General features: G+C 36.0%; 4 protein-coding genes across 6 annotated transcripts; 2 read left to right on the top strand and 2 right to left on the bottom strand.

Moving 5' to 3' along the window:
• Positions 1 to 75: 75 nt before the first annotated feature.
• Positions 76 to 3,646, bottom strand: LOC114169574 (FT-interacting protein 7). Its single transcript, XM_028054798.1, has one exon. It carries the CDS (start codon positions 3,363 to 3,365, stop codon positions 312 to 314), a length of 3,054 nt encoding a protein of 1,017 aa, XP_027910599.1. The 5' UTR covers positions 3,366 to 3,646; the 3' UTR covers positions 76 to 311.
• A 1,952-nt stretch (positions 3,647 to 5,598) lies between these two features.
• Positions 5,599 to 7,148, top strand: LOC114169577. The gene is made up of 2 exons (XM_028054800.1): positions 5,599 to 6,612; positions 6,699 to 7,148. Exons 1-2 carry the CDS (start codon positions 5,647 to 5,649, stop codon positions 6,984 to 6,986), a joined length of 1,254 nt encoding a protein of 417 aa, XP_027910601.1. The 5' UTR covers positions 5,599 to 5,646; the 3' UTR covers positions 6,987 to 7,148.
• A 172-nt stretch (positions 7,149 to 7,320) lies between these two features.
• Positions 7,321 to 10,659, bottom strand: LOC114169578 (transcription factor bHLH80-like). Of its 3 annotated transcripts, none has more exons than XM_028054801.1 (4): positions 10,213 to 10,659; positions 9,948 to 10,136; positions 7,827 to 7,961; positions 7,321 to 7,749 (listed from the first exon to the last, which is right to left on the bottom strand). In XM_028054801.1, exons 1-4 carry the CDS (start codon positions 10,474 to 10,476, stop codon positions 7,702 to 7,704), a joined length of 636 nt encoding a protein of 211 aa, XP_027910602.1. In that variant the 5' UTR covers positions 10,477 to 10,659; the 3' UTR covers positions 7,321 to 7,701. The 3 variants fall into 3 exon arrangements, with proteins under 3 accessions (XP_027910602.1, XP_027910603.1, XP_027910604.1); XM_028054802.1 differs by having other exon boundaries at positions 7,321 to 7,767; positions 7,893 to 7,961; positions 10,213 to 10,654; XM_028054803.1 differs by having other exon boundaries at positions 7,893 to 7,961; positions 10,213 to 10,644.
• Positions 10,660 to 11,099: 440 nt separating this feature from the next.
• On the top strand, positions 11,100 to 17,749 carry LOC114169575 (protein NRT1/ PTR FAMILY 5.10-like). The gene is made up of 4 exons (XM_028054799.1): positions 11,100 to 11,405; positions 11,475 to 11,692; positions 15,597 to 16,141; positions 16,253 to 17,749. The coding sequence occupies exons 1-4, from the start codon at positions 11,255 to 11,257 to the stop codon at positions 17,076 to 17,078; spliced, it is 1,740 nt and encodes a 579-aa protein (XP_027910600.1). The 5' UTR covers positions 11,100 to 11,254; the 3' UTR covers positions 17,079 to 17,749.
• The last annotated feature ends 3,580 nt before the right edge of the window (positions 17,750 to 21,329 follow it).

Below are 21,329 nucleotides of genomic sequence, written 5' to 3'. Positions count from 1 at the left end.
TATATTGCTTTTAGTTCATCGAGACTAGCCATTACTTTACATGTTCAAAAGCAGCAGAAAGTTCAAATAAAGCTGTTACGGGCATGAAGAAATATTTATTTTTCGTAGCTGAAACTGAAGTTTTGGGATGTACATATACCTTCATACAATGAAAGTGTGCATTTGCTACTGAAATTGGAGGGGGACTATGCACATGTTTGCTCTACCCTCTTTAATTTACGAACGTGTAATTGTGTAGCTCTGTTTATTCATACATACATCATTATTTGTCCACAATAATTTGATAAAAGGAGAAAAAGCAAAACGTATCATCATATAAGGGTGTCTGATCTGGAAGGCAATCTCTTGAAGAAATTAATTGGTACTGAAGGCATCTTGCTCCTAAACCGAGGATGACGTAACATGTACAGGCCTACGAGAATTGCCACTACCTGGAAGGGAGTAATGTAAATGAATACGGCCCATATGAGGGAGAAGATGATGAAGATAGATGTTGCCCGCGAGTCTCTCCAATTTAGTATGGCTTGAGCTCTTTCTCCCTGAGTAGCCAGATCTCCAACCACAGTCTGTACTCTACCCGCCACACTCCGCAATCTGTCATACCTCATTCTCACAATATCTGAAGGTTTTGTGGACGGAAAAGTATCAAATTCCTCGTCCAGTTCATCTGGGTGGGCAGTTTCTGCCTGTGACAACCTGGCATCCATGTGGGGTGGTTGCCTCGGCCTGAACCGGTAATTCCAAATCCCAATTACAAACAAGTAAAGGAAAATGGTGGGCAATATGAGTTCCGGGTAGCAAACCAGTATCAAGAAGAGGACGTGAACAAGGCAGGTTGTGATTGGGTTTCTCCAGGTGCAGATGTCATCAAACCATTTGCAAACAGCTGTAACTCCTCTCAGGATCGACATTATGCGGTGAAAATTGGCTTTGCTTCTCCTTAGACTCCACATATGGTAATCCACGTCCAGCATATACTCAACTGTTTCACGCCTAAGGGGTGGCTCAGCTCTGGATAGCCGAGCTGCCACAATCTGCATGGCCTGGTGGCGGAGCCAGTCTATGTGCCTCACAGGTATGGGTTGGACATAATGCATTTTCGGAAGCAAAGGCCTGCCATACTGTGCTACCATATTCACCCAAGCAGTGCATGTGAATCTCACGGCCAAGTGAAGCTCTCCGTTCTTCTTCAGGCCATTGGGTTGGAGGACCAGCAGAGGATAAAAATGAGTGTACACCCTATCAGTTTCCAGAGTTGATAACCGGATTCTCACCTTTCCAATTCTCTGATCTTTTGCATCACTGCTCCCATTGATGTGGTGGTTGTCAAAAACCCCAATTGTGATGACAGTGCATGGATCATAAACCTCCCACGTATATTGCTCATTCCATCGAGGGGACAGAGTGTCAAGCAGAGTTCTGGTTCGAACCCATTTGTTGCCATACTTGGCCACACAGTAAGCATCGGTGGTCCTACCTTCCCTGGCCTTCTGGGGCACCAGATTGCGGGCACTCAGTATCCCGAGTTCGAGGATGCCAATGTTTTTCTTTCTCAAATGTTTGGAGGATGGCTGAAGATCGCTGCTGAAATGCGTGGACTCATCCAGCACATGGTACCCGGCCTCCAGACACATTCGTAGGTGAATCTTGCTCGAGAATTTCTCCTTCTTTTTCTCCGTTTCTTCCTCACCGACAGCACTGGGCCTGTGCAAATTGAACCAACGAGAATCAGGGAGCTTGCTGGTCTCGTGTCTGGGTGGAACACTTCTAACTGATATGATCTCCCTTCCTAATATTTCAGCACTAGGACCTACTTTGTCCTCCACAGTCACAATGATGAAATCCTCAAATGGCTCGGCAGCCACAAACATGAGCTCGTCGTTCCAAACCGGGTTGGTGCTTCTCATCTGAGAAGGACGGGTGAATCTCATCTGGTTCCCGAGCTGTACTCTAACAACAGCGTCCGGGGCTCTTCCTTTATCGGAAGGAACAAGATCCTGAGCTTCGATGACTTGAACTCTAAGATAGAAAAGCTTGGGTGAGAAATATACCTTGGAGCGGGTGTTTGCAAGGTTGGAGTGGCTGACGTTGTGAGCGTCGGAGTGCCAGGCCTCCGGGAAGGACTCGTCGGCCTGTGTTCCCATCCAAACTGCAAGCATGATTTCGCCATTGTTGTGAATTTTTTGGCCCTTCTTGTCCTCCAGTCTGTACCACTGAGGGGCCAAGGGGCTGTCTGGGGGCACCCGAAGAGGAACCTCGGTGAGATCAAACAGAACTCTCCCAACAAAATCATCTTTGCCAATGTCCTTGTCCTTCACCGTCACTTCAAGCAAATTGGATTGCAACCTCTCCTTGGAGAAGGCAAAGATTTGCTTCCAAACGGGGTTCTGATTCTTGTCCAGGTGCTTGGTGAGGCCCTTGTAGTTACCCAGCTTGACTTCCACGTAAGGGTCAAGGCTGCCCGTGATATCCATCACGGGGAGATCCCTTGCCTTTACAACATTAACGTACAAGTAATGCATCTGTTCCACCAAGTCGTAGGTGGTCGATATCTTGTCCCCTCCTCTGTACCGCAAGCGAGCCGCCAGAGGAGGACTTGTCTCCACCAGTCCATACTCGGGGTTTTGCCTTGGGATCTGCATCATCATCACATTCGGTGGTCCAGCCTTCGCGAAGTCAGCCCTCCTCACCGTTTCCGCTGCCGCCTGCGACTGTGCCTGGAACTGTGCCTTCGCTGCAGCAGCCGCAGCAGGTATAGAGTGAAAAGTCCTCACTTCCTTTTCTTTCTTTTTCATCTTCTTCTTCTTCTTCTCCTCCCCTTCACCAACCACGCTTTCCTCCTCCGCCACCATGTTGGGGTTTATTTCTTGCAAGGGAGTGTGCTGATCCTCCTCCGCCTCCGGAGGAGGAGCGCGATGCTGTTCAGAAGCAGCAGAAGGATCGCCGCCGGCGTCCTGAGGTTGAGAAGGAAGAGGATCATGCAGCGCATAACACTTGAGAGCAATATCGCCCCTGATGTTTGAAAAGAGGCCACGTTTCTCAAGTGGGTAGCGTTCCACATGGGCCTGGGACTCCGACAGAGGGATGGAAGAGCCGGAAAGTCTCACCCTTCCGAGGAAATTGTTGTGGTTCCGATCATTGCGATTGTATACAACCACTTCAATTGTCTTGTACGCAAGATCTCTCGGGTTATCGATGTGGAACAGCAGCTTCTGGTTCCAATAAGGATTGAGGTCTTTGTGCTTTGTCTCAGTAGCCTGCTGCTGCTCATCAAACTTCACCTCCACAAAGGGGTTGGCTGAGCCTTCCCCGTCTTTGGGCATGAGGTCGCTTGCATCCACAACCTCCACCACCAGCTTGTTCATGGTGCTGTGATGCTCCAATAATTCAATTATGATCTTGAGTGTGAGCGGTGATGAGGTGATGAGGTGATGAATGAGATATGCATAGGCTCTGCTGATTTGGAGTGTGAAGACAGAAAGATTTGTTAGAAAGAGAAAGAAATGGGATATGTGTTGGACATGCTATTGCAATTGCTACTGCTATTGTTGCTATTGCTATTGCTGTTTGGTGTGGTGGCCCCTTCTTTCATGTGCCTTTTCTTCGGGGGAGATATTCTACTGGCTCCCTACTTTCTATGTCCACACACAATATTAACAACATCCTAATCTTTATTTATTTAACTTTCTCCCCAAAAACATGCACACCTGCGTTTTTTTACTCACTGAGAGTTAAATAAATATTAATAATGGGTTGTCGTTGGCTTTGGATTATTAATGAAATGGGGTGAGGTTGAAGATGGAGATAAAGTTTGGGTGGATGATTTTAAAATAATAATAATGGTGGTGGGCCATAGAGAAGCTACCAAAACACTGAAGTAGTGCAATGTTTAATAAATAATTTGAAAGATGCAAAAGCAGAAATCTCCCTTTCAAAGGAGTTAAGTCTGCTTTCTCCTAAAGTTGGGCAAAACAATAATGGTGGTTTTGGTGGTGGCGGTGATGCTAAGTAGTATATACTGCTGCCTACGTTTTTTGCTTTTGCTTTCAGAGATCAAAAGAAGGTTCAAAGTGGGGAGGTTTGGTTTTGGCATATGCATATGCAAATAAATGCAAACGCATGGTCCCAAACTAACTTTTCTCTTTTCCACTTCCAAACGTGCATGTCAATTTCTCATTCTCCTCTTTTTCCCTTTTTCACTTCATTTCATTTTATTTATTTGTTGTTTTTCATCCCTGTAAATGTTTTTTTACAACTCATCTCTCTCGTTAAACCTTTTCTGCTTCTGCTTCCTTATATTCTTAATATTATATTTTGTTAATATTTTGTTCAACACGTGAACAATTAACCATTATCATATTGTATTCCAATACGTAAGCGGTTAACTATTATCATACCGTACATAGAATAAAAGTAGTGTCAGCATTGTCGAAAAAATGATTTTAATCATAAAAATGAATTTTTAATTAATCATAATCCATTCTTTCTATTACACTTAATTTATATTCGGCACATAGATCTCCTTTTCAGTGGAAGATAACAAACGTTTTGAAAATAAAGTGATAATTCTGCAATCAGAGATAGTAAAGGACTAATATAGAGTAAGGGGAGAAAAGTCATTATGAATCGATGATAGTGTATACAAGTTCAAGTACAGTAGATAAGTAATAGATGATTCTATCTTTTACACCTCCTTGTCGAACTGCTACTACACAACAATTTCTTTGAAATTTCTCTGTTTTAGATTCTTCCATACTTCCAACTTCAAATTCCTTTATCAAATTTACCCATTGCATTTCTCCAATCCTTTCATGTTTTTCCTTCAAAGGTAAATCCAGATTTCGACTTGAGTGTCATGACTTCACTCTTAACTTCTTTATTTTTCTAACTAAATTATTAATTAAATTTAAAAAAGAATGTTTAATATGATATTATTAGAGAAACAGATAATACTTTTATTAACAAATCAACATTTTTATTAAGTATTTCTTATTAAGTGAAGACTGAGATTTATGTTGTTTTAAGATGTGTATGTAATGATTAAGCGAATCTAAAATGGCGGTGTGTAATAGCTAAGATGTGTTTAAAGGTCAAATTCAAAAAGAGAAGCAGTAAAAACATTTATGATATCAATCTCCTTTCTTTCTCTTCCATTTGCTGTATTGCGTGATTAAAATGTTGTCTTCATAAGATAAGTCCAGAGGCACATAGCTTTGGAAACAGTCAAATATCACCGACACCGAAGAAAAAGTACTATCACAACTATTAAAGTCCCTCTCATTCCTTATATTCTCAAATGTACATGCAGTTTAAAATTAGTGTATCAGTGTCGCTGTAAAAGTTAGTTTATAATTATCCGTTGCACGGATCGAAGTGCCGGTGAAGTGTTTGATAAATATCCGATGAGAATGGAATGGAATGGAGTAGAAAAGAGAAGGTTGTAGAGAGGTGGTGGAAGCAAACAGGGTCCTTATATGGCGACACGAAGGAGGGGTAGGTGGACAAGTGGCAAAAGCGTATGACAGGTGGCGGCACCTGATTCTGTTTCAGCATGCAACGTGGCTTTAACCCCCACCGAGTCCAATGCCACTTAAAACGGAACAACCAATCCCAAAACACACCAACCAACAACTTCCGACAACAATAATGTTGAATGTTTTCGCGGTGAGTCTGGTCATCACTTCACTGGCCGCATCGGCGGTACTGTCTCCCGCTCCAGGGCCGCAGCAGAAGCAAGGAGCCAGCACCATTGTCAGAGAAGGCCACAGAGTTGTGGTGGTTGAATACGACCAAGATGGCCATCACAACACCAAAATCTCAATCTCCCCAGAGCAACCCACACATAACCATCACGTTCTAGACAACGCCAAAGACAGGATCAGAGAGGCTGCCTCCGTTCTCCCTAACGTCGGTCAGGGCATTTCACAACCGGAAGATGGGGCTTTTCTGCATGCCCCTAAGGAGCTCATTTGCGATGCCTACGGAAAATGCAAGCACAGAATCGCGGATGCCATGGAGAAGACCAAGGATAAGGCTCAAGAGGCCCTCCAGAAGAAGAAGGAGAAGGTTGCGGCGAACAAGGAGGCGGCGCGGCGAGTGGGTGATAGTGTTGCCGATGCACTTGGAAAAACAAAGGAAAGCGTGCATGATAAAGCCCGTGATGTGCAGGAATACGCGGAGGACACTGTAGAAGCAGCGAAGGAGCATGTGGCTCATAACGTAACAGAGGCCAGGGATTCTTTGCGCCGCCTCAAAGATGCATTAAAAAACAGTTTTGGATCGTTGGAGAGCCTGAATTCGGTGATGGGGGTGGCCAACTTGCTGGGGTTTGCCACTGCTTATGGGATGTGTGTGTGGGTTACGTTTATCTCCAGCTACGTGCAGTCGAGGGCCATGGCGAGGCACCAGTTCGCAGTGGTGCAGAGTAAAATCTACCCTGTTTATTTCAGGGCCATGGCTTATAGCGTTGGGGTGGCTCTGTTTGGACATGTTTTCGGTAATACAAACACTCTGCTCTCCAACAAGTCTCATGCATTGCAAGCATATAACCTTCTCGCCTCTCTGGCCACTCTTTTCTTCAATTCTCTTTACTTGGAGCCTCGGGCCACCAAGGTACGCGTCACATTTCTTCTCCATTCTCTTATCTTCACATCCTTCAAAGTTTTGATTAAATTTTTTGTTTTCTCCTCATCGTTCAGCTGATGTTCGAAAGGATAAAAATAGAAAAGGAGGAAGGAAGAGGCAGAGATGATGTGATTAGAGATGGTGTGATTGGTGAGCGTGGCAGAACAGAGCATCCACGCACAGGTGATCCTAAAGGGCCTTCCAGCAGCGCAGAACACGATGCAGTGAGATCAAGAATAATCAAGCTCAACGACAAGCTCAAGAAACTGAATTCCTATTCCTCTCTCCTAAACATCCTCAATCTCATGTCTCTCACATGGCATCTAGTTTATTTGGCTCAACGCCTTCACACCCCTTGCTAAGCCATGCAAATTACCTTTTGTAGTAATCCTTGTTTTCTGTCTTGTTTTCTTTTTATCATGTGTTCATATTTGCAAATACTCCCGTCTCTATGTTTCAGGTTTATCAATACACTGTTTAGGGTTTAACACTCCTTGCAATGAAGTATGTTTAATTTGTGTCGACAAGCATGTGCATAATATCGTCTATAGTTACAGAAAAATGATTATCTCCATTAAGGCGTTATTTCCTTCTTTTAAGTCAAAATTAGCTATAATTACGTGAATGTAATTATTGACTCATTGGACAGTTAAATAATATATTTTTTACAATATAAGAAACATTTACACTGCCAACTGATTAAATTCCTGACCGACATAATTCTTTAGATAGAGACAAAATCTTTCAAGAGTGGATCATTATTTAACTGACAGTGCATCTTAACTACATCAGACAGTATTCTTCGTAGACAAATAGCCAAGGATTCACAAGCTTGTCGGACAGTTTCTACTTTTTAGATATACAACCTATGCCGCCCCCAACATGTCTGTATGCATCTTTTAATTTATCCAGCGATATTAAAAAAATATAATTAGCATCCCTTTATGGCATCCAGAGAGTTTAAAAAATATATAATTAGCAACCGGAGTGTCTGCAGTGTCTGCTTGATCACCAAAAAATCTGATAATTCATAAAATAAATCTTCAGCGGCCAACCACTGCATGTACTTTCAGCATTTTATTCTTGAACCATACATCTGCATCTCCGTTGGTGCTCTGTCAGTTCCTGCAGTGTTTCAAGAGTCTCAGTTCATGAAAGTTAGTCAAAACCTCAAGGGCTATGAGAGATTATCATCAACATACTGTGTGAGAAAACTCCAGAGCGAAATTAAAGTTACAAGCGTATAGCAGCCACTCAAAGAAGAGTACCTCAATTTGTTTTTGTAGAAACTTGACATAAGCTACCGCCTCATCCAACATATCTGCAGTGTTTGTTTGCTACAAGAGCAAAAGCAGCGCCACATTAAACACAGCTACGAACTCATTTACCACCCAAAGAATCATTAAAATGAAAGTAAACTCGAACTCCAATATTTACATTTAACATAATATAAATGGAGCTTTCCGAACATGTTTGAATACATATTCTTGTCAAGGATTGTTAAGTATCAGTTGTGCTACTTTTTGAACTATCCAATGGAAGAACGGTTGAGTTGAAAAAGATAAATAAATAATGAAAGAAAAACAACTAAACCAAGTACAAAAATATCTTCTTTTTTTTTTTTTGCAAGAATTAAGGTCGTGCTAGAAAGAGAGCGATAACGTGGGGTAGAATGAGTACGTCAAAGAACCAGAGAGAAAAGAGCATCAAGAAAATAAATCAAATAGCTTAAGAGAGCAGCCTAATCACTTTACAGAATAATAAAAAAAATCCTGTCAACCTTTGGCTTTTAACCAATGATGTTACCAGGAACAGGAATCCATCCAGCAAGAGAATAACAGCTGGAAATGATGTGAAGAAATTCCGGTATTATGCCCCAGACGAGGGCCCCAATAGTTAGCAAAATCAGCAGTGCTCCTTAAAGCTTACTTGTTATTTCCTCCCGAAACCTCTATATAATAGTGTGTAGAGTGAATAGGTCCTAAGGTAGCAGGCCAACCCTAAAGCTCCCACAGAAAGTGTGCAGTGCTTACTCCAAATAGCCATGCTAATTGACAATAATACCGGAAAAAACATTACATCAGGGGACCAGGTAATATGCTGTTTTCATGACCATAACATATCCTTAGTTTTGAATCCCATCGAGTGCTCTAGTCCAAACACGGACCTTAACCTTAGAAGAAGACTTCACTCTCAAAAAACTGATGGAGAAAACCAAATGCAGGAGTGAAGTATTATGAACCAGACACTGCAGAATTTATATTGAGGTATATGAACTAGATTATTCCAAGAGCCAGTTATTTTATTAGTTTCTGGGATAAAAGAAACGAATGAAATAAGGCTATCACATTGACGAACTTTGAATCCGCTCTATCATTACGCTTTCTGCGAAAATCGAAGTTTTCTAATAGACTTAACTAAGAAAAAGCCAACCATGGAAGGGAAGAGAGATACGGAGCACAATGAAGTAGAAAGACACCAAAATCAAGGGAGATATACGATAGAGAAGACTCTTATTGATAGGTTCTCACTAAAACAAAACAAGAGACACTATATCTGTATACGAGGGCTGAATGAGGATGAACTTAACTGTTCAGGAGTTACTTAACTGACTCCAAGTGTCTAGAAGAACTTGGGAGAACTAACGAGAAATGCATAGCAGAAGCTAACATCTGAGAATTGAGGCCAAGTTGGTTTAACTAAAGAATATATATGCAACAAAATTCTGGCATTCATCCAATTATTGGTTTATTCACAATGAATAACATCTAATATCAATTCCAAAAACTACATTAATTTTGAGGGTTTTGTTATTGAGTACCCAGGGCCCCGATAAGGAGCACTTAATAAACTCTGTTAGATACTTAACTAGTATGAAATGGTCTGAGTTATTGAAACAATAATTAGGTCCCTTTTCATAATAGTTTTTTACTTTCGATCCCTTAACTGGTTACTCAGAAAAAAATGCTTAGCGAATTCCTAATCTTAAATAAAAAGGAAAATAGTGGCTAAGCGGATATGGTGCTTTTGTTCAGAGTTCAGATACTATTACTGCATAACAGAAATTCAGAGTAGGTTTGGTTAAGATCACAATCCAGTGATCATTACAGATCATGCTAGTCCCTTGTAGTCTACTTCTGACATGCTTGGTTTACACAAACAACTGGTTTCTTTTAATTTGGATTCCAGCAGTCATATATATCACTATTTTGGAGAATGCTTGGGTTTTTTTCCTATAAGGTGTGCGAATGGTGAAATAGATGCAGCAGATAAGGGGTTTAAAAATGAAATAACGTTATAAGATAAGACGACGGAAGTAGAACCTTATCCATGTTTGGAACAAGTTCTTGAAGCTTTCTGATGCGGTCACTGATACGAGTCCTGCGAACCCTTTCGGCGATACTCCTGGGATGCGTAGCACAGCCGCGCTTTGCCCGAACTCTACAGGGTACCGAGTCCTCAAACGTGAACATGGTGTCCATTTTGATGTCAGATGCAGAAGCATAAAGTTCCTGAGCACACACATGCATTATTAAGAGGAGCTGATAAGGCACAGAAGGAATAATAGAAGGGAGAAGGTGAAAGCACCTTGGTTGCGATAGAATTGGGGATGGACATGGGCACGGGCATGGGGGTGGGAGGGTAATCCTGTGTGTCATAGCGTTGGGAAGGAGAGGGAGCTGCGATTGTAGAAAGCAACTGGGTAAAGCTCAAGGGCTCTTCTTCAGCTTCTTGGCTTTCTTCTTCTTCTACTTCTTCTTCTTCGTCCTCCTCTTTCAAAAGAACTGATTCTAACCAGGAGGCCGGAGTTGAGCGGAAGCTGGAGAGTCTGGCGGCGGATTTGGGTTGCATGGCCCTCTCCTCTGCAGGTTTACCTTGATCCTCGGCGGTTGATTGTTATAGAGGATAGAGTGATTGTGTTGTGTGCTCTGTGGTGGAGCAGAGCATAGCAGAACACAGCCTCTGTTCTCTCCAAGTGGACTAGTGGACTAGTGGATTGGACCTCACCTTCCATCTCTCTCCTCCAATCCACTTCACCCGCAAACTTCTGCACTGCCAGGGACCCACCCTTCACCTTCACCTTCACTTTCATCCTCTCTCACAGGTGAAATTCAATTTTAACCCTAGGAAATATTTGAAATGTGAAAATAATACTAATTTTCCACTTCATTGGTTCAGGTTTGTTCTCAAACAGATAGATGTGTGTGTTTCTTCAGTTGCCGTACCAAACAAAAGTTGAACTTGCCCTTTGCCCAAATAATCTCTTGCGTGCACAACCGAATTCACCAAACTAGACGGAGTCAAACAAAGCTACAGTGTGTGAATACAGTTTATCACATCAGAGACAGTGTTTCTATTTTTATTTTTTAATCAATTATGGAGAGTGAAAGAGAAAAATGTCATTTTTAATCAATTATTTGTCTTCCAAGATCAGATATAACATTTTTTTTTGTCATTTTATTATTGTAATGATTAGGTATTTTAGACTAAAATGAATTAGATTATTTTTATTTAGAAATGAATTGAGTGTGATAAATGGAAGGACTTATTATGTGGAAGCGGTGAGTGGTATTTATTAGGAAGAGGGGAGAAGAAAAGGGTGAGAAAGTAAGGTTAAGAGATCAGAAGGATGGGGAATGGGTCGGAAGAAGTGGTGGTAGTAGAAGAGGAGGAGGAGGAGGAGCATAGGGATGATGTGGTGGATGGTGCGGTTGACTACAGAGGTGGATGCGCCGTGAGATCCAAATCTGGGTCGTGGAGATCCGCTTGGTTTATCATAGGTAAGGCAAGGCAGTGATTAATTAAAGTTGAATTAAGAAAGCGTGTAACATGTGTGAAAATGGAATCAGGCGTGGAAGTGGCGGAGAGGATTGCGTATTACGGGATTCAGGGGAACTTGATATCGTATCTCACAGGGCCTCTCCATCAGAGCACCGCCACCGCCGCAGAGAACGTCAACGTGTGGTCGGGAACCTCTTCCTTGCTTCCACTCGCCGGCGCTTTCCTTGCAGATTCTCGTCTCGGCCGCTACCGCACCATCATCCTCGCTTCCCTCGTCTACATCCTGGTCAATCACTCACTCACTCACTCACTTACTCCTCTTCATTTTTTTTACTTTTTTTATTTATCTTACACCATTTTAACCATAAGATGTGTTCAAACAAATTAGGTTAAATTATTCTCTTGGTCCCCATTTTCGTTAGTAAAATTTGAATTTGATCCCTCAATTATTTTTTATCTGGTCTCTATTTTGGGAAATTTGATCCAATCAAGTCTTTTCCGTAGGGGTGAAGTAACGGTGTTAAATGAGGTGTCACGTGTCAGCTTCTGGATTTTTTGAATTTTTTTTTTATTTTTTTATTTTTTGAACTTTTTTTTTATTTTTTATTAATTTTTTAAAAATTTTTAAAAAAATTAAAATTTGCCACGTGTCAAGTGGACATAGTACCACGTGGCAGTGACAGTGCCACGTGTCACTGTTTGGGAGTTGTCATTTTCTCATTCTCAATTTGGTCCCTCTATTTTATTTTTTGTCTCAATTTAGTCCCAATTTTTGCAAAAATTATGCAATTTCGTCCCCCTCCAAATTGAAACCAAAATTAATTTCTATATAAATAAACACAAATATTTCTATCGAAATTGATATTTCAAGTAAATATTTTTAACAAGATTAAGTTTATTTTAATTTATATTTTACGTTAAACTTTATTTAAAATTGTTTTAAAGTTGTTAATAGAAAATAATGTTAATAAAAAAATTCATAAATTATATTGATATTTTATTACATTGTACTTTAATATTGTTTTTTATTTGAATTTATATTTTAAATAATTGCATATTTTTAAAATGTGTAAAATTCAATAATTTCTATACAAATATTTTAGTTAGTATAAAAATAACAATTATATGATTTAAGAAAAATTAATTAGTTTATGTAACAATAAAAAATAAATAAATTTAAAATTTGAAAACAATTTTAAGTAAAATTTAATGTGAAATAAATTTAAAGAAACTTGGTTTTATTGAAAATATATATTAAAAATATTAATTTGAATAAAAAAATCATTTAATAAAATATTTGTATAACATTTTATAATTTTTGTTTCAATTTGGAGGGGACGAAATTGCATAATTTTTACAAAAATTGGAACTAAATTGAGACAAAAAATAAAATAGAGGGACCAAATTGAGAATGAGAAAATGACACCTCCCAAATAGTGACACGTGGCATTGTCACTGCCACGTGACACTGTCACTACCACATGGCACGATGTCAGTTTGACACGTGGCAAAATTTTAATTTTTTTAAAAATTTTAAAAAAATTAATAAAAATAAAAAAATAATAAAAATAAAAATAAAAAAATCCAAAAAATCCAGAAGCTGACACGTGGCATCCCATTTAACACCGTTACTTCATCACTAACGGAAAGGACTTGATTGGGTCAAATTTTTCAAAATAGGGACCAAATTGAGATAAAAATTAATTAAGGGACCAAATTCAAATTTTGCTACGAAAATGAGGACTAAAAGTATAATTTAATCAACAAATTATAACAAAACCACCCACTAAGCCCTATTACTTTTCTACCTTTCAATTCGCTATTTTGTCCTAATTCAGCATTTCGTCTTTCATACTCATACAACACATGCTACACCTCACAGCCACCACTTTCATCCTAATGATTCATCGCAAGATATTTTGTTTTATTTTATTTAAATCTTTCATCCTAATGATTCATCGCAAGATATTTTGTTTTATTTTATTTAAATCATTGCTGACTGGGCTCAGAGCTCATCTGTCAGTCAGCCCAAATCACTCTAATTAGGCCCAAATAACATCATAGTGCTATTTTATATTTGAATCTCATTCTATTTAAAGTTAAGGTCATGTTTAATAAATTTCAAGAATTTATGTTCATTACTAAATTTAACAATTAAAATAAAAAAAGTGAATATCTAAATTAATACAATAATAAGTTAATTAGTTTTATTGTAACCATGTAATAAATAAATCATTAAAATAATGAGACGTGATCTAAATTCATTTTTCCCTCAAGGACTAAGTACATGGGAAACCTAACATAACATAAATAGGTAAAGAAAATCCTTTTAATCCTTAAAAGTTATATTAGTTTATCATTAAAATATAAGTGAAAGTAATGAAATGATTGTAATGTATTTATTATTGACCTTAATATGTTAGGTGTACCACGACCGGAACTTTTACTATCTCCAGCATACTGTTCTATGCTATCAATTCCAAATGTTACTCACATTCAAACAGTCAACTTTTTCTTATGTGTCAGGACTATATAACAGGTTTTATTAATTGTAATAATTGCAAGTATTAGTTAGTGAATCTAATTAAAGTTTTTAATTATCATAAAAATAAATATGTATATTTTTTAAAATACTTTTTATTTTTATTACATTCTTTATACTGTTATTTGATTTTGAATTTCAAGATAACATTTAACTTGACTGTTTAGTCTTAAAAACTTCTTCAAAATTAAAGTTAAAAAATTCAAAATTAAAGTTAAGAAATTGAAAATATAGTTGAAATTACAAATAGTTAAAAATTACACTTGTGTCTTGAAGAATTTATAAAGTTTCCCGCACTCTAATTTTTTTTTTTATCTTTTATTTAATTGGATTTAGTATAACTATAACTTTTTTTTTACACGAACATGTTAAACATATTTTTAGTTTTATCTTCCCTTTCAATAATAATAATAATAATAATAATAATAATTTACACTTTTATATTTCTCTTACATTTTTTAGAGACTGTGTTAAACTAGTTTCAGTTAACAGATTCATATTTACAAAGTAATGCTAATGCATTTAATTTATTCATTTGATTATTAAAAAGTGTAATACATTTCAAAAAGTTAAAAATCGTATAATCTTTAATATTACGAAAATGTCATTTTTGTACTTTGGTTTTTGACTTAAAACAAATAAAACAAGTTCATGAGTTACTATAAAATTGCTATTGCAATTAAAGTATAAACTTCTTGTTGCTTAACTGTGTATTGAGGTAGCAACTTTGTTTTTTTTTGGACTACAATTACAAACATAGTTGAAGTTAAAATCTGGTGCAAACAAGCTAAGCCTTTCATCATTTATAAGTATGCCAGTAGGTTCTACAAATTGAAAATAATATTGAAGAGATCTAGCTTAACTCGTTAAATATGGTCTGTAAATTGTTGTTACCCTGACCTGTGTTCTACTGAGAAAAAAAGATTTAGCATGTAATGTTAAATCTATATAAAATTTATGCAACTTAAATACGTTTTAACACAAGGAATGCTTTCAAACCAGTAAGCTGGATAAAACCTGCATATTTGAATATTCTTAAATGTGGTTTTAATATTCTCTTAAATAGATTTGAGAGTGTAACATGGTCTGCAGAACAGATCTAACCCAGTCCCTCAATAGAGGCCCATCTCATAAATTAATAATGATATGTTTTGGTAGATTTAAATTCATTGGTGTTTTGGTGACAAGACCAGAAAAGAAAAAAACAAAACTGTGCAATACCATGTTATTACCATCTAATTGTTTGGACTGGGGTAGCTTCTACTTCCCTTCTATGTTTGAACAGGAACTTCAATTTTAGGATTTTCTTAGTTGAAGGAGCCAAATCATTGAAATTTATTTCTCCCATGAACGACTTAATTAGAGAAAAGATTATGCATTCTTTATCATCTATGCATTCTGTATAATTTATTTTAAATAATAGGTTATAGTTTGATATGATGATTTCATTATAATGACTTCTATGTTTCTGTTTTTCTCAGCGAGCTTGAATTAGTAGTCAATGGAAAATTAAGTAAAAGTTTGATACGATGATTTAATTTGACACAATTAGATTTTGTGAACGAAAAAAAAGAGAGGGGATTTTCATTGTGAAACCTGTGTTCTTACATTGTCTTTATGTTAATCCATGGCTTTATATGAATTACAGGGTCTAGGACTGTTAACACTATCAGCTTTGCTTCCTTCTCTCTCCAACTCTGAGTGTGAAGTCGACAATGAATTAAAATCATGCTCTCCTCCTCGCTGGCAAGTAATTTTGTTTTTCATCTCCCTTTATCTGGTGGCCTTTGGGCTAGGTGGACACAAGCCATGTGTTCAGGCTTTTGGAGCAGATCAATTCGATGAACAACATCCAAAGGAGCACAAAGATAGAAGCTCGTTCTTTAATTGGTGGTATTTCACTATGTGTGCTGGATGCTTGGCAACTATTTCGATCTTGAACTATATTCAAGACAACCTTAGTTGGGTTCTTGGATTTGGAATTCCTTGCATTGTCATGATTGTAGCATTATTTGTTTTCTTGTTAGGAACAATGACATACAGGTTTACCATTCAGCAGCGAGACAAAAGGGCCTTTCGCAGAATTGGCAGTGTATTTGTCGCTGCTATGAGAAATCGGCGAACCACTTCAAGCACAGCTGTCAAAGCAGAACGTGATGGAATACTTCCTCATCAAAGTTCTGAACAGTTCGAGTGAGAATCACAATGCTAGTTTCTGTTTGTTTCTTTGGCATTCTTAATCCCATTTGAGTTTTGTTTTTACGCTCTGTGCAAGTTCCTTTACAGTGTTTTGCACATTGACAGGTTCCTTAACAAAGCGTTGTTAGAGTTAAAGGATGAGGGTTCCATAGAAGAGGGGAGTTGTAGCCCAAGTGAAGTGGAAGAAGCTAAAGCAGTACTAAGGCTGGTTCCCATTTGGGCTACAACTCTGGTTTATGCCATAGTCTTTGCTCAAGTTCCAACGTTCTTTACTAAGCAAGGGGTTACTTTGGAGAGAACACTATTACCCGGCTTTGATATACCTCCTGCTTCTCTTCAAACATTTACGACTACGGCCATTGTTCTCTTCAGTCCCATCTATGACCGCTTATTTGTGCCAGCGGCGAGAGCTATCACTGGCAAACCCTCAGGCATCACAATGCTGCAAAGAATTGGGACTGGCATTTTTATATCAGTATTCACTGTAGTATTTGCAGCCCTTGTTGAGACCAAGAGATTGAAAACAGCTCAAGAGTCTGGTGTTGTTGATGAACCTAACGCAACTGTTCCGATGAGTATATGGTGGTTAATTCCTCAATATATGCTGTTCGGAATCTCTGAAGTTTTTACCATGGTTGGTCTGCAGGAGTTTTTCTATGACCAGGTCCCAAATGAACTAAGAAGCGTGGGTCTTGCTCTGTACTTGAGCATATTTGGTGTTGGGAGCTTTATAAGCGGCTTTCTGATTTCCGTGATAGAGAATGTGACAGGTAAAGACGGAGATGACAGTTGGTTTGCTAATAATCTGAACAAGGCGCATCTTGATTACTTTTACTGGCTACTTGCTGCTCTCAGTGTTATGGGATTGGCCCTCTTCACTTGCTTTTCAAAATCTTACATTTACAATAACAAAGGTATCAGGCCACAATAGTCAATTCTTCTATCATGTTCAGTCCTTCTTTCTCATCACTATATGGGGTGAAAATTATATTTTGATTGTGCATATAAACCCCTTGTTGATTGAACCTGTTGCTGTATTTGGACTTCTAAATTGGACAATCAACTTCAAAATATACAGGACTTGTTTTTAAAACTTTTACATTTGGTCCTTGAACCGACCTGATCAACAGTGAATTAAGAGTAATGACTATTTTATTGTATGAATTGAGCCAGTCTAGCCCTTAAGAATGAGAGCCAACGAGAAGGGTGTCAAACAGTCACCACCACCTAAAGCATTCAGACTCTAAAATCATCCTTTAGAGGGTTTGAGTTGAATAAAAAGGTCTTTCACACGATCGAAAGATGAATAAATCCCTCTAACTGTAAGAAATGGCTACTTGTCTACTTGCAGAGTTTGATTAAAAAGCTCAAGTACAACGCCATCCAATTCCCTCCTCATACACCCCATGTTTCACTGTTACAAAAGGGAGAGTAAAGGGTTGAAGTTAAGTTTAGAGAAAAGTACCTTCTCATGGGTGGCTAGCTATGTGTCAAGGGGAGTATTTAATAATTACTGTTCTATTTATGCTTTTTTAAGGTATTTTGTTTTCCAAGGACAGTGTTTTGTGGTTCAGACTAAGTCATTTCCTCTTTTATTGTTCTCTTGTGGGTTACTTATGTTGGTGTGTTTTTTTTTTTTTTTTTAGTGTAGAAAGTACCTTACTATTTTTTATCATAATAACAGGTCATTGTTAGTTACAACTTAACCTAAATCATTGCTGTAGTCTCTTGGTGTCAATAATTTGACATCTATGTATCTATTTGTGACAATAGTTAAACAGGTTTTGACATTTTTTTTTTCAAATCGTGTTTTTCATGCATGCACTAAAGCATATTAAGGTTGATCCATTTTATTTGAGATCATTTGAAAGGTACGATTGTTTTTACAAGCAACAAATTTTTACACACTTTTTATATCCATTATTTTACCATTCAATCTTTAACATTTTTTAATGACCAAATCATTTTTAAAAGTGGATTGTCAACCAATGCAAATGGTATAAAAAATAAATTTTAATTAATAAAAATGTCAATTTTAATTAAAATATTAGTATAATATTTATATAAAAATTAAATTTGACCTCAATTCAGAAATGATAAAATTGCTTTATTTTAACAAAAATAATGAATTAGGGGATTAAATTGAAAAAAAAAATTAACACAATCACAAATTGACACATAGTTTACATGTAGATATTTTTTAAATTAAAAAAATAAATAATTAAAATTATTTAAAAAAATAAAAAATAAGAAGAAAAAAAATGAATTGACAGATAACAAATACCAAATTAAACAAAAAAAATAGGGATTAAAAGAATATTTAAACTTTATTTTTTCTATATATTTATTATTTATTTACCGTATATTTTAGAAGATAAATTTTAAGAAAAATAATATACTGGATATGATTATTGGAATTGAAATATCTTCAAAGTTGATTGAAAACTTATCTTTTACTTTTATTTTTGTGACGTTTTGTCCTTTTAGGTTACGGTGGTTACATTTAATGAAAACTTTTGTGTAATACAATGAGTTCTTTTATACATATTGTGGTAGTGTTAATTTGCTTAGTAAAATATCATCTTCATTACAATGAATTGTTTCTACATGTTAGTTTGTTTTTCTCACACAATAAATATTTATTGTTTGCGTTTTATCTATATAAAATATACTTTTATTTGTAACTATGGAAAAGAAAGAATTAGTTAGATGATGGCTAAGTCTAATTCTGATGTTTAATCAATAAAGATGTTAATTAGTGTTTCATTGTCTAAACTCTAAACTAATAAATTTAAATCACAAGTTCTATAAAGGTGTGTGTTTATGAAAATTAATTGCAAAATAATTTAAACTAATGAGGTTTTTAAGTTATACCGAAATGGTTAAATTTTATTAGGTTAATTAATTGAATTGAAAGTTTTTGTTAAGATTGATTTATTAGCCATTTGAAAGTATGAAAGGAGACAAAATGATATTATTTGATTATAATTTTATGTATATAATTATTACTTTTTATAACTTCTCGTCTTAAAAATTACGACAGATTACGATTTTACGATTTTATTTAATCACGTCGTGCGTTTTGAATTCTGAGCTTTGAAAGTAACGAACCACCATATCGTTTAATTAAACAAGTTTATATTGATTAAAAATGTTGACGTTTGTATAATTTTCTCAAAGTTAAAACTTGAAAACATAAGAGATAATTAGTTGTTTTCTGTATAATTTTAAACTTTCGTCGAGTTTTTGTTTTATCGGGAATAATCCAAGTGTGAGTCAAAGTCTCACATTAGATAAAAAAAGATAAAGTTAAACACTAGATAAAAATAAAGACCATAACAATATTGTCTTAAGATTTTGAAATTAAAATAATATCTAAGATCTTATATGTATAAAACTAATATTCTATAACCATATAGAACCACAATCTCTCGATAACCATATTTATAAACCATAACCCATATGATAAAATATATATAACCGATCATGTTTGTTGACCAAATATATTTAAAAATTACTTTTAAATTGGGTTTCAGAATTAGTGGTATGAATAATGGGTTGCGTGTTAAGAAATGGGTTTTATGCGTACGTAAGAAGAGATGATAAGATTAAAATTGTAATATTATTTGATTGCGAGGGTTAAATTAAAAAAAAAAATGAAAGTGATTTGATGGGAAAAGAAAAGTCAGAATAGTGAACGAAGGTGAGAAAGGGAAACAAATACATTTGTACTAAAAAACAAAGAGAAGAAAGTTGAAAAGGAAAGATTGTATTTTAATACATTAATAATCATTAGACGATTTCTAGTTTCAGAGGTATTCATTAAAAAAATATTAATGGGTTTTTGCTTAGCATAAGCACGTAGAAATTAGTGTTTGGCACGTAACCACTTAGCACTCTGTTTCTATCATTCTTTTGCTTTTCTCTCACTCCAATCACAGCCTGTGTCCAGGGTTACATCTTTCTTCTCATTCCCATGTTTATTTAAAATCACAATTTAATCTTTCTATTTTCTTTAATATGATAAAATATTCTATTAAATATTTTATCTGAATATAAATTTAAATATTCGCTCCTGTGTTGTAATAGTTCTGAATATATGCCTTATTATCCAAGGGTTATACACAGCTGTTTTAAACATTAATTGCACTAGCATAGAGTTTATAAATAAAATGAAAGATGCGAAAAATCAAACTGAATCATTCGTTACAAACTTTATTTGTTTTATTGGAATATAATACAGAAGCTTTATTCGAATACAGTGATGAATTGACTTTTCAATTAAGATATTGAGTGAGTAAACTATTATTTTTGTGTCTACCAAGAAAGAATGGTTTATTTGTTTAGTAAATGACAGAAAAGCATATTGTTCTATAAATTATTTCGATATACTGAAGTTTGTTTAATCACGCTGTACGTTAGAATACAACCATGTCTATGGTATTTGATTCAATTATATATAAGTGCCTTTTTAAAAAAAAAAAGGGAAATATACAATATTTTAGTTTTATTTTAATTTAGACAGCTATTTTTTGTTTGATGCTGGTCTGTTATTGGCTGTTACTAATCAGGAACAAGTAAAGTTATAAATATCTTTTTCAGAACTTTAAAATAGTTAGTAATTAATTGTAAATGTCATAATATATCAATTTTAAGATTTTATCAAAGAAGCAATCAATGCGTGCAATGAACTTTAATTTTTTTTTATCATGTAATATTTACTCTATTTCGTGGAGTTTAACATAAATACTGTATAATGTTTAACTGGTCATAAAAAGAGATAAAAAAAAGAGTTTTGAGATAAATTAAAACATTAAATATGTTCAAATTGATAAATTAAAACATAAAATATGTTGAATTTGATAAAAATGGTGGGCTGAGAATGGGTTGTGAGAGGTTATAGTGTTGGATGGCACCATCTTCAACAGTTGATTGCTCAAAAGTCAACCATTCTAATCTGCTTTGTCGTTCAAGTTATTCCCTAAACGACAGAGATAGCAGCAATACAACAATAATGATCAATGTATTTTTATTACAACCTCTGTACAAACATGTGTTTTTCTAAACTTGTTTCAAAAACGTTTTATTTTTAATAAACTGCGAGACATATAAAATTGGGTTGTAAATTGGGCATAGTGAGTAGTAGCAAAAGTAAAGTTTTAGAAATTTTTGTTTAAAATAA

The sequence above is a fragment of the Vigna unguiculata genome, chromosome 11 (genome assembly GCF_004118075.2).
Source record: "Vigna unguiculata cultivar IT97K-499-35 chromosome 11, ASM411807v1, whole genome shotgun sequence".
NCBI classification, from domain to species: domain Eukaryota; kingdom Viridiplantae; phylum Streptophyta; class Magnoliopsida; order Fabales; family Fabaceae; genus Vigna; species Vigna unguiculata.
Note: the sequence above shows the minus strand (reverse complement) of the source record. Positions and strands in the feature narration are given on the sequence as shown.